This window comes from Lutra lutra, chromosome X (genome assembly GCF_902655055.1).
Source record: "Lutra lutra chromosome X, mLutLut1.2, whole genome shotgun sequence".
Classification (NCBI taxonomy): Eukaryota; Metazoa; Chordata; class Mammalia; order Carnivora; family Mustelidae; genus Lutra; species Lutra lutra.
This window is the reverse complement of record NC_062296.1, coordinates 42,065,666-42,078,558: the sequence shown is the minus strand read 5'-3', so window position 1 is coordinate 42,078,558 and position 12,893 is coordinate 42,065,666. Positions and strand designations below refer to the sequence as shown.

General features: G+C 38.7%; 2 protein-coding genes across 2 annotated transcripts in view; both read left to right on the top strand.

The window, feature by feature from the left end:
* The first annotated feature begins 4,888 nt into the window (after window positions 1–4,888).
* On the top strand, window positions 4,889–7,590 carry TCEAL7 (transcription elongation factor A like 7). The gene is made up of 3 exons (XM_047716745.1): window positions 4,889–4,958; window positions 5,581–5,647; window positions 5,997–7,590. The coding sequence occupies exon 3, from the start codon at window positions 6,011–6,013 to the stop codon at window positions 6,311–6,313; it is 303 nt and encodes a 100-aa protein (XP_047572701.1). The 5' UTR covers window positions 4,889–4,958; window positions 5,581–5,647; window positions 5,997–6,010; the 3' UTR covers window positions 6,314–7,590.
* Window positions 4,902–12,893, top strand: part of TCEAL9 (transcription elongation factor A like 9) — a 45,987-nt gene continuing 37,995 nt past the window's right edge. Inside the window, exons 1-3 of the mRNA XM_047716743.1 lie at window positions 4,902–4,958; window positions 5,581–5,647; window positions 10,262–10,332. The gene's annotated coding sequence lies outside the window, so the exon portion shown is untranslated. The remainder of the gene's footprint in view (window positions 4,959–5,580; window positions 5,648–10,261; window positions 10,333–12,893) is intronic.

Sequence of the window (12,893 nt, the reverse complement as noted above, 5' to 3'; positions counted from 1 at the left end):
TGTCATTTGGTTTATTTTGGCATATTTTGTACAATTCTAAAACAAGTTGCTTATAGATTCCCCTTACCCCATGTAAAGTCAAATTGGAATTTGTACTCCTTAGTTTCCTAATAACAGCATTATAAATATTAATTTAGTTAGTATATGAAAAGTGCTTAGAAGAATTAAGCAGTACATAAGAAGTATTAAATAAGTTGTATCACTGGTGTTGTTATAATGAACCACAGTGACCTCTCCACAAAGTCAATGGCTCCCACATTTCCATTTCTTTACCTCTTACCCTTACCTGTTTCCTTATACTGACTTGGGGGAAGGAAGACTAGGATGATTGTTATAGGTAGTAGAGCTGGCTTAGATGCCTTTTGGCAAGCTCTTATGAAGGTATCTAGTCCCAATTGTTGGAGTTTCTTCTTATGACATATAATGACTCTTTGTCCTCACCTGTGAGTCCCATCAGTTTGTAGTAGGCAAACAAGACAAATCTAATCAGTATCTTACTTTGCTTGTATTTGCATGTATTTTTATACAAGCTTCTACTTAGAAATGGAGATGTAGAGGGATGCCTGGGTGGGTCAGTCGGTTAAGCATCTGCCTTTGGCTCAGATCACGATCCCACGGTCCTGGGATGAAGTTCTGCATTGGGCTCCTTGCTCAGCAGGGAGCCTGCTTTTTCCTCTGCTTTTGCCCCTCTTTCTGCTTGTGTCTCTCTCTGTCAAAATAAATAAATCTTTAAAAATCTTTAAAAAAAAAAAAAGAAAGAAAGAAATGGAGCTCAGTCAGTTAAGCATCCAACTCTTGGTTTCAGCTCAGGTGGGCTCAGGTCGTGATCTCAGTGTTGTGACATAGAGCCCTGTAGTTCTGTACTCAGCAGGGAGTCTCCTTGGGATTCTCTCCTTCTCCCTCTGCCCCTCCTCCTCCTGCTCTCTTTCTCTCTCTCTCAAATAGTAAACAAATCTTTAAAAAGGAAAGGGAGATGTATTCCGTGAAATGTTCAGAAGATCAACAAAAGAAGTTCCTATCTAGTAAGATTGTTGGAGGATGAAATAAAATAATTCAGGACAGTGATATGATCATATTTGTTGCTTGGAATCATCATTCTATTGGAAAGTAGCAAGATGTAAGGCAAAGAGATCAGTAAATATTGTGGTTGTCCTGGAGTTTGTGGCTGTTTGCATTAGGGGAGTGGCAGTAGAGGTATAATGGAAACTGGAAGGATTCCTGAGATCCTTAGGAGGTAATCATTGAGACCTGTCATTTATTGGAGCACTTGGTATTTTTCAGTCATGTACTAAATTCTTTATATAAATTATATCATTTAATCCCAACAACTCTATGAAGCATTAGCCTCATTTTATAGATGAGACACAGGGAAGTTTTAATATCCAAATTTTAGATCCAAGTTATACAACATGTAAGTAAATGCAATTAATTCAAACTCAGATTTGTTCAAAGCTATGTTTCTTACCACAGTGCTAAAATCTTCAGCACTTGGATCCTTCCGTGTGTCATGAAAACCATGAGTCTAACCATCTGCATGAAAAGCTGTTCACAGAGGATCCAGGAATTCCCCACCCTATCAATAAATTGTTATGCTTCTATCACAACTTAACATTTTGTGTAAAGTTTCGCAGGCGAGGTAAACATAATACCAGGCAAGGTGGGCACAAGGCAAGATTTATTAAAGGCACTCTCTGGCGAAGTTTCAGGGCTCAGGAGAAGGGGAGCCAGGAAAGTCATGCTGGGAGGAGGTGGGCACCCTTGGACGAGGTTCCTCAACTCTGGAAAGGGGAGTGGGGGAAGTTGCACTGGGTGGGAGTTGGCGGGGATCTTTTATCGGGCCAAGGTAGGGCATGGGCTCACATCCATATTTGGTGATCGGAAAGTATGGGGTGAGGGCTCCTGATACTCCTGTTTCCTGCATAGGTATCGGGTTACCTATGGAGAGGTGACCTGGGCGTACACCCTTTTGGCTGGAGAGTCTAGGGTTAAGGAAGGGGGTGGGGAGGGGACTGGAAGATGGTGGCCCTGGCGGTCATTTCTATTGTTCCTCCTGCATTCCCGGAACCGGCCGACCCAACATTTTTTTTTTTTTAAACCCAAAGTGCTGTTGGGTTTATTTATTTATTTGACAGAGAGAGATCACAAGTAGACAGAGAGGCAGGCAGAAAGAGGGAGGGAAGCAGGCTCCCTGCTGAGCAGAGAGCCCGATGCGGGACTCGATCCCAGGACCCCGAGATCATGACCTGAGCCGAAGGCAGCGGCTTAACACACTGAGCCACCCAGGCGCCCCCGACCCAACATTTTTTAATAACTGCGACAACAATGCTTCACTCTTCTTAAGACCTCTTCTCTTTCTTTTAAGTATTTTCTGGAATCATTTATATCAAAATTGTTAATGGCAACTTTTCATTCATAATGAGCTACAGTCTTTCTAAAAACAAGTTTAAGAACACATTCCTCTTTGCAAAGGAAACAGTCAACAAAACTAAAAGGCAACCTATGGAATGGGAGAAGATATTTGCAAATGTCTTATCAGACAAAGGGCTAGTATCCAAAATCTATAAAGAACTTACCAAACTCAACACCCCAAAACCCCCAAATAATCCAGTCCAGAAATGGGCAGAAGACATGAACGGACATTTCTCCAAAGAAGATATACACATAGCCAACAGACATGTGAAAAAATGCTCAATGTCACTTGGCATCAGGGAAATACAAATCAAAACCACAATGAGAAACCACCTCATATCTGTCAGAATGGCTAAAGTTAACAACTCAGGAAACAATAGATGTTGGTGAGGATGCAGAGAAAGGGGATCCCTCTTGCACCTTGATGGGAATGCAAACTGGTGCAGCCACTCGGGAAAACAATATGGAAGTTCCTCAAAAACTAAAAAATAGAGCTACCCTATGACCTGGCAATGACACTATTAGGTATTTATCCAAGGGATACAAACATAGTGACTCAAAGGGGCACCTGCATCCTAATGTTTATAGCAGCAATGTCCAAAATAGCCAATATGTGGGAAAAGTCCACTGATAGATGAATGGATAAAGGAGATTTGCTATCTTTATCCATTCTATATAGATATAGATAAAGATATAGATATATTTATCTATTATATATGTATTTATCTATTTATATATGTATCTATATCTATCTATTGTATATATGGAATATATATATGCCAATATATATTGTATATATACAGAATGGATAAAGGAACCACATATATAATATATACATTACCAATATTCATATATATACACACACACCACATATATAATAGAATATTACTCAGCCATCAAAAAGAATGGAATCTTGCCATTTACAATGACGTGGATAGAACTAGAGGGTATTATGCTAAGCAAATAAGTCAATCAGAAAAAGATAAATACCATATGATTTCACTCATATGAGGAATCTGAGAAACAAAACAGAGGAACATAGAGGAAGGGAAAAAAATGAAGTAGGTAAGAACAGAGGAAGACAAACCATAAGAGGCACTTAACTATACAGAACAAACTGAGTGTTGCCGGAGGGGAGGTGGGAGGGGATGGGGTAACTGGGGTGATAATCATTAAGGAGGCCACCTGAAGTAATGAGCACTGGATGTTTTATGCAACTCATGAACCACTGAATTCTACCTCTGAAACTAATAATACAGTATATGTTAATTAAATTGAATTAAATAAATATTTTTAAAAAAGAAATCAAAGGGAAAAAAGAACACATCCCTCTTTCTGTTGTATATATTTCAAACTAATATATCACCAAAACTAATTCACTTAGATTAGTACGAAAATCCTTAGCAACAAAAAATTTGGTAATGTGACCAGTTTCTGTTAGCCCTAATTCCTCAGTGTGGCTGAATGAGGTCAAGAAAACATAAATAAGATGACAGTGTCTGGGAGAAATAAAAAACTCTTTGATTCTCAATGAAAGTATGGAGGAAAGGTAGGATCTCTTGCATATAGGAACTAAAGAAATAAAACTGCATAGCATAAACAGAGAGAGAGAGCATGATACTGAGATCAAACCAGTAAAGTTTTACGACTGATTTTTGAGATCTGAAATTCTAGGGGCAAAGTGCTGTTGGGTTATGGCCTCAACAGTTCACCTAACCAAAGGGCTTCACATGCTTAGGAGCTCCTCAGAAGAGTAGTAGCCTCCAGCTGCCCTGTATGTTTTAAACTTCCAAAAATGTTTCTGCCTGGAGGGTCTATATTTATCTTATGACTCAGCAGAAAAAACAGGTGGCTGGGTCTTTTTTCCCTCCTATCTTGAGTCTTTTTTCCGAATGTACTCATTGTTACTATATTTCTGATTAAAGAAGAATATAATAAATTGATGGGAAAATGGAAAAGTAGGAAATAATCAGAACAAAAGTGAAAAACCACTATCTTAATCATTACTTCCTTTCCTAATTTACCCCACCCCCTCTAATTTGATTTCAAGAAATGAACAGCAAGGCAAATGGTGGCTATTGGTGAGTTGGGGGGGGTGTCAGTGGAGGGAAAACGGCTACCTTTTTTGTTGTAGCTTAGAAGAGGATGTGCAATCCCCTCAACACAACCACTAAAGTAACAGTGGTTAACATGACTATGGAAAGATGCAGCCCTTCTCTGGTAATCAGAGAAAGTCAAATTCCAGCCGCAGGGAGAAGGGGTCACTTTTGACCTCCAGAATTAGCAGTGATGAAAATGAGTGACAGGGCCTGGTGTGGTGGGGAGGTGGGAGGTTGGTAAATCGTTGCACTTCTGCAGCACAGCTGGTGGGAGGGGAAAGTGGGGGCCAGAGTTGGAGGATGACATAATCCTCACGTGACCAGGAGCTGCTGCGAAGTCCTTATATTCCCCGGCTTCTTTCTCCTCTGGGTACCAGCTCCTTACTGTCCTGTAGTCGTTCCTGCTTGTGGCCAAGAGAAAGAGGACTTAAATTCATTAAATCTCAGAAGGTTGGTTTGAAGAAACCGCTGGGACGCCTGGGGTGGTAGTGGCTGAATCTAGCGACAGGAATAGGTCCAGGCTCACTTTGCCCAAATCCCTGCAAACTCGTTGGGAGATGATCGTATTTTTTTTTTTTTTTTTGAAAGGACGGTGGGGAGTAGGTGGAAGTCTCCTGAGAGACACCTACAGATTGAGTGATAGTTTAGAAATAATCGGCTTCTCTCGGATTGGCACGCTTTCCGTTTATCCTCCTCTTTCTCCAATTCCGTTGAGGAAATGAGGTGTGGGCTGTTGTGTGGGGAACGGCTAGAATCCTGGGGTGGAGGCAGAAATTTAGACGTAATTTGAAAATATTTCCTCTCATTCAGTGGCTGCCTGTGGGTCCTGCGGTGGGGGGTGGCAAGGGGACTGCAGCCCTCGCAATGGCTAGGCCAAAAGGGTGAGGGGTTGGGGGTGGAGGCAGGGATCCAGGAGGAAGGGATAAGGATAGGAGGAGGAACCAGGAGATAGGAAATTTGGACAACGACGGTTGTGAGGATCCTGGACTCAAGATAATGAGTGTCTTGTCTCTCGGACTGGTGGATCCACAGAGAGCTCCCTTCTCCCCGCTCCCTTCCTTTCTGTCTGCAGGTCCAAGGGTCTGTGTTCACAGACATCTCGAGGCAAGAAAAAGAGAAACTATCCCGAATCCTCACAGGTCAGTGCAAGGGAGGCACTCAGCCCGGGTCTCTGAGGATGGAAGTTGGGAAGGGCTAGGGCTGGGTAAAATTTGCAGCCTCACAGCTCAATAACCGGTCTGCTCCCTTTCTCCCAGGCCCGTCAGAGAGGCCATTAGCCTTGTCTGCTGGGGAAATGGTGGGTTGCAGAGGGAGGAGAAAGGAGGCGGTGTTGGAGTGCGGGAGGAAGGAGCGGCATCTTGAACTTCAGAGGGCTGGACCTGTGTGGCAGCGGGTGGGAGATTAGGTATCTTGCTTCAAAGAGAAACTGACAAACCTGAATCAAAAGAAACAAAGCAATTCGCTCTACATTTTCTCCCCGGGCTTAAGCTGGAAACAACACCATGCAAAAACCCTGCAAAGAAAATGAAGGAAAGCCCAAGTGCAGCGTGCCAAAGAGAGAGGAAGAACGCCCCTATGGAGAATTTGAACGCCAGCAAACAGAAGGGAATTTTAGGCAAAGGCTGCTTCAGTCCCTCGAGGAATTTAAAGAGGACATAGACTATAGGCACTTTAAAGATGAAGAAATGACGAGGGAGGGAGATGAGATGGAAAGGTGTTTGGAAGAGATAAGGGGTCTGAGAAAGAAATTTAGGGCTCTGCATTCTAACCATAGGCATTCCCTGGACCGTCCCTATCCCATTTAATGCATTTCTCCCCTGAATTCAACTATTTTCTGTTATTAATATTACCACCATTGGCTTCTTTTTGTCTGCATTTTCTTGCTAGATATTGCTGCCTTTTTACTCCTATCCTCTAGTGTTCCTTTGATTTGCATATGACTCCTGTTACCAATGTCTCATCTTTTGACCCAATGTCACTCATTTAATGAGGATGTTTTATTCATTTGCATGGGAAGATGCTTATTTATATTGTAAAGTAAAAATAATAAGTTGCAAAACAGTGTGTGTGTGTATGTGTATATATATATATATATACACACACATATGTGTACATTTATATATGACAAAATGCAAAAGAAAAAGTATGAATTATTATCCACCAAAAGGTTAACAGTGAACCTCTGTGTGATTTATATTTCATTTTTTTTTTGGCTATCAGCATCTTCTCATTTTCCACAAAATGAATATATATGTGTGTGTATATGTGTGTATTGTGTCACAAAAAACTAAAATAAACAGACACAAAAACCTTGTCAATCACCTTTGAAGGGCAGTAAAACACTTAATAAACTTCTGACAACAGAACTATAAAAAAGAAATGTAAACTTCAAATTACCTCTGGATCTCTTAGCCAGAGGAATAAAACTGGCAATTATTACAGATATACTTGCTTAAGACTCAGTCTTTTTCATGGGGAAAACATTTGGCTCACAGGGCTGCTGTGAGGAAGAAATGAGGTGACTCTGAGCTGCGCTTGGTGGACTCTTGTTCCTACCTGTGCATACAGAACCCCAACCCACTGCAGAGCATCAGTTATTTGAGGGCGAGCCCTGACATGACTCACCTTGCTCAGGAACAAGTCCATTAGTAGGCAAGGCAGTGGGGGCTTCATGCCAGTATTTGTTGAGCCCTGCCCTCCTCTTCTCCTGGGTTCTGCCCCCTGGGTTCTCCCCTGCTGGGCACCTGCTGCCTCTTCTGCTGCGACCATTGTTCTCTGCTGGCCTTCACTGTTCCTGGTGCACTGGGGTCCCCCCAGGTGCCAAAACCCACTCACTTACCTGGAGTCCCTAGTGGGCTGAACCCCTCACTCTGTATTCTGAAGCCTCTCTGCTTCATGATGACCCTTCACACAGGTGAGACTGCTTGGGCCACAATGCCTTGCAGGGTTCCTAGCAAGACAGCCTCTTCTGTTTTCAATCCCAGGACCCCTCCTCTGTATTAGGGGTTGGACATGATGAGGCCATTTTTGGAGTTGGACCAAGGTACAACTTGGAATAAAAAAAAAAACTGTAGTTAGAGTTGCCTTAGGTCTAAGGACTAAGGTTTTGTCTTCCTTCTCCTGTGAGATGATCTCTCCCTGAAGTCTCCTTGCAGGCCTGCCCTGCTGGGTCAGAAGACTCTCAGGGGACAGGTATAAATTGCACAAAACAATGCAGAAGATAGATCTAAGAAAGCTATCCCCATCTTTCTATTACTTTCCTTCCAGAAACATGGAAAAATTTTGTAAGACTAATATATATAATATATATATAATATATAATATATATAACATATTATATATAAACATATACATATATATCTATATATGTATATGTACTTTTTAGTATACATATGTACAATATGTATTGTACATATATACAATATGTACATATGTACAATATGTACAATATGTATTGTACATATATTTAGTGCATATGTGTGTGTATATATATAAATATATATATGTTTAGTCTTACAAAAACATATATACACACACATAGCTATACTTATATATATTATACACATGTGTGTGTATATATATATACATATAGGTATATGTATATATATATTTAAACATTATTTCCTAATTGGACTTCTTGCATTTTGCATCTCAAAGTAAATACCATATCATGTATTTCATTATACTTCTTTTGATTAATGACTTATATATAGTGGATATGTAATAAATTTTTACTTAGAATCTACTGTTCTTGGCCCAGTTTTACTTCTGTTTGCATAAAATGGCAATAATCTATTTCACTGCAAACTATAATTTGCATTTTCAAGTAGGACCCAACAGGAAAGGAATTATTTCTCATATTCAGTCTATAAAATTATTGTAACATTGTATAACTGATTTCTCAAATAGCTCTTTACATTATAATCATCTGGAGTACTTGCTAAAAATGCAAAATTTGGACACATGTCCCCATACTCACTGATACTCTTACTCTGAATCAGAATCTCTGCATTTTGCCCTGGCCCTCCATTTGGGGTCTCCTATGATATCATGGTCTCCATTATTGCTTCATATACTCTCATCATAGACCCCGTTTCAGCTAAGCAGTGCAGAAGTCTCCTTATAATCAGAGTCAAATGGTTTACAATTCATAATTTAGGGCTCCTGAAAGTCAAAATGGTGGTTATCATAGCCTAAAAATTGTGTATCTAACAAGTAAATCTATGTGAACAATAAACATTATTCAGCCTCAGTAGGAGACAAAAAATCAAATGGAAAATAAAATTTTAAAATTGCCTATCAAATAGACAAATGTTTGCTTACAATACTCAGTTTTGTTGAGGATGTAGGCATTCTCATACTTGTTGAGAGAGTAAATTGCTACATCCATTTTTTTTTGCTTCTATTCACAGTAAGTACCAAATGCTGTATATATTGCACATACCATGACCCAATAATTCTACAGTTTGGAATATGTCCTAAGGAAATAATCATAGTAGTGAGCAAATGTTTAGCTATAAACATTTTTTATTTCAGGATTTCACATATTTATAAGGATTTTTTTAAAACCTAAGAATCAAGTACATGTGCTATCCAATCAGAAGGAAATGAACATAGATTCCTATTCACCACATACACAAAAATACACCCGAGGTGGACTGAAGATGAAAACGAAGAACAAGGAGCCCCTGGCTGGCTCAGCTGGTGGAACATATGACTTTGAGCTCGGGGTTGTAAGTTTGAGTCCCACAGTGAGTGTAGAGATTACTTAGAAACAAAATCTTTTAAAAAGAGAGAAAGAATGTAAATGTGAAGAACAAGAATAAAATATTGCAATGAAAATTAACTAAAAACATGTATAATCTTGTGATGTCATTATCTTCTTAAGCATGAAAAACAAATCCAGAAATTATAAAGAAAAAAATATAAAATGTCCAAAGACAAGAAACAGCCTGTGAAGAAATATTTTCAATACCGTGACAAATAGTGGGAAAATATCTCTATAACCCCAATAGACTTTACAGATGGAAAAAAAAAAAAAGATTAAAAAACCAGTAAAAAAAAAAAAAAAAAAAGAAAAAAAACCAGTAAAAATTTGTATATACCATATGACCCAGCACTTCCACTGCTTTGTATTACCATAGAGATATATGTACACATATGCACAGGAAAGCATAGATTGATGTTTACTGTGTCATTGTTTGTAAGTGCCAATATATTAGAAATAGCCTAGGTCATCAAAAGGGAAAAGTCAAATAAAAAGTTGTCTATCTATGCCAAGAAAACTACACAACAGTTAAAAAGAATGAGGTTCTTATATTGAAGCATCAATATAGGAATATTGTTAAATAAAGACATAATGCATTTGGGGTGCCTGCATGGCTCAGTCAGTTAAGAATCTCCCTAAGGCTCAGGTCATGATCTCAAGGTCCTGGAATCAAGCCCCATGTTGGGTTTCTTGCTCAGCAGGGAGTCTGCTTCTCCCTCTGTCCCTCCCTCCCAGCTCCTGGTCTCTTTCTCTCTCAAATAAATAAAATCTTTAAGAAAAGACATCATGTATCTTTATGTTGCTATTGTCACAAATAATATTGTCATAAATAATTAATTACCTGGTTCATACTGCTTTAACCATACCTCTAATTTCAATCTCCTCCCTATAACACTTCTCAGTTTGATGGATATCCATCTAGAAATTTACGTATTTCTGTTTTTCATTTTAATTACATATTATAATACTACATTGTGACTTTCAGGAACCCTTAATTAGGAATCATAAACCATTATAAGGAGACTCCTGCACAACTCAGCTGAAACAGGATGAATGGTGAGTGTGCATATTAACATAGCTTTATAATTATTGTTTTATGCATTTGTCTTTTAAGTCATATAGGAAAAAAAGAGTTATAAAGCAAATATGAAAAACTACTTGCTTTTATATTTACCTATGTAGCTACCTTTACTGTTGTCCTTTATTTCTTTATATGACTTTGAGTTACTTATATTGTTTCTCTTCTTCTCAGCATGGAAGTCCTATAGGACTTATATATAAATACAAATATAAATACAAATATAAATATAAATACAAATGAATCTATTTTCTATAGTATGAATGTATTGTATGTTATTAAAATTATTCCCCGTCACTCATGTATTTCTATACTTTGCCCACTAAAAACAATGCTGTCTGCAATTAAAATGTTTGCACATATATTCAAATTACTGGTGATTATATTTCTACAGAATAGATTCTGAAAAGTAAGATTGCTTGATCAAAAAGTATGTGATCTCTTAGATTTTCCAACTTCCCTTGCACATATGTTGGGGTCCCAACGTAATATCTTATATTACCAAACGTAATATAAGTCACTTCTAAAACAATGCTGGGTAATCTTTCCATCTCCTTTCAGTGATCTTGGAAACCATGTGTACCATCTGGAACACATGACTGTGAGATGAATGCAGGCTAGATACCTGAATAATCAATAGAGCAGAGCCATGCAGGAAAACCAATAACTCTCATTAAACTATGACGTCAATGAGTAATAAACTGCTTAAAATCCACTGAGATAGCCTATTTCATCTTAATATACTGTTTTACCCACACCTCCAATTTCAATCCCCTTCCCACAGTTAAACACACTAGTTTGATGGATATCCATCTAGAAATTTATATATTTCTGTTTTGCATTTTAACTAAATAATATAATATTACATCTATTACCCTGTTGTTTTTATGCAACAATATTCCTGGAGGTGCTTCAGTATAAGAATCTTATTCTTTTCAATTACTGTGTAGATTCCTTGATATAGATAGACCACAGTTTATTTAACATTTCCATTTTTTAAAAGGTTTTATTTATTTGACAGACAGATCACAAGTAGCCAGAGGTAGGCAGAGAGAGAGAGAGAGGAAGGGAAGCAGGCTCCCTGCTGAGCAGAGAGCCCGATACGGGACTTGATCCCAGGACCCTGAGACCATGACCTGAGCCAAAGGCAGAGGCTTAACCCACTGAGCCACCCAGGTGCCCTAACATTTCCATTTTGATGACTTAAGCTATTTCCAATACTTTGGTTCTTACAAGCAATGTCATAATAAACATTTATCTATGCTTTTCTGTGCCCCTGTGTGCATATATCTCCATGGTAATATTAAGTAGTGAGAGTGCTGGATCATGTGATATGTACATATTTTTGTTGGTTTGTTTATTTACCACAAAGCATGCCATAAACATATCCATCACCTCCGAAGTCCTGATGAATAATTGATGCAAAAATCCTCAACAAGGGCTGCCTGGGTGGCTCAGTTGTTAAGCGTCTACCTTCAGCTTAGGTCATGATCCCAGGGCCCTGGCTCTGGTCATGATCCTGGCTCCCTGCTCAGCGGGAACCCTGCTTCTCCCTCTCCCACTCCCCCTGCTTGCATTCCCTCTCTCACTATCTCTCTGTAAAAAAAATAAATAAAATCTTAAAAAAAAATCCTCAACAAAATACTAGCAAACTAAGCCAGCTGAAGGATTTTATACCTTGATGAATTGGGGTTTACCCACAAAATTCAAGGGTTATTCAACATATGAAAATCAATGTCAAAATCTTATATTAATATAGGAAAAGGAAAAACACATTATCGTCTCAATTGATAGAGGAAAAAAAAGCATTTGACAAACTCCAATACCCTTTCATAATAAAAACACTCAACAAACAAGGAATATAAGTAGATTGCTTCAACATAATGAGGGGCATTTATGAAAAACTCAATTCTAGATCATACTCTATAGTGAACAATTGAAAGCTTTCCATGTGAGATCACCAATAAGACAAGGATGTTTGCTTCCATCGGTTTTGTTCTGAAAGTTCCAGCCAGAGAAATTAAGCAAGGAAAATAATTGAATCCAAATTGGAAGGAAAAAAGCAAATTATTATTATTTTTATTTGCCAATGGCATTATCCTGTATATAGAAAATGCTAAAGAATATGTAAGAAGTCTACTAGGAGCCCGGGACCTGATGGATTTCCTGGGGAATTCTACCAAACGTTCAAAGAAGAAATAACACCTATTCCCCTGAAGCTGTTTCAAAAAATTGAAGCAGAAGGAAAACTTCCAGACTCTTTCTATAAAGCCAGCATTACCCTGATCGCCAAACCAGCCAAAGACCCTACCAGAAAGGAGAAGTGCAGACCAACATCACTGATGAATATGGATGCTAAGATTCTCAACAAGATCCTAGCAAACAGGATCCAACAGCACATTAAAAAGATTATCCACCATGACCAGGTGGGATTCATCCCTGGGCTACAAGGATGGTTCAACATTCGCAAATCAATCAATGTGATAGAACAAATTAATAAGAGAAGAGAGAAGAACCACATGGTCCTCTCAATTGATGC

Excerpts from the sequence above, each read along its gene's own strand:
- TCEAL7 (XM_047716745.1), top strand. The coding sequence starts at position 6,011 with ATGCAAAAACCCTGCAAAGAAAATGAAGGAAAGCCCAAGTGCAGCGTG.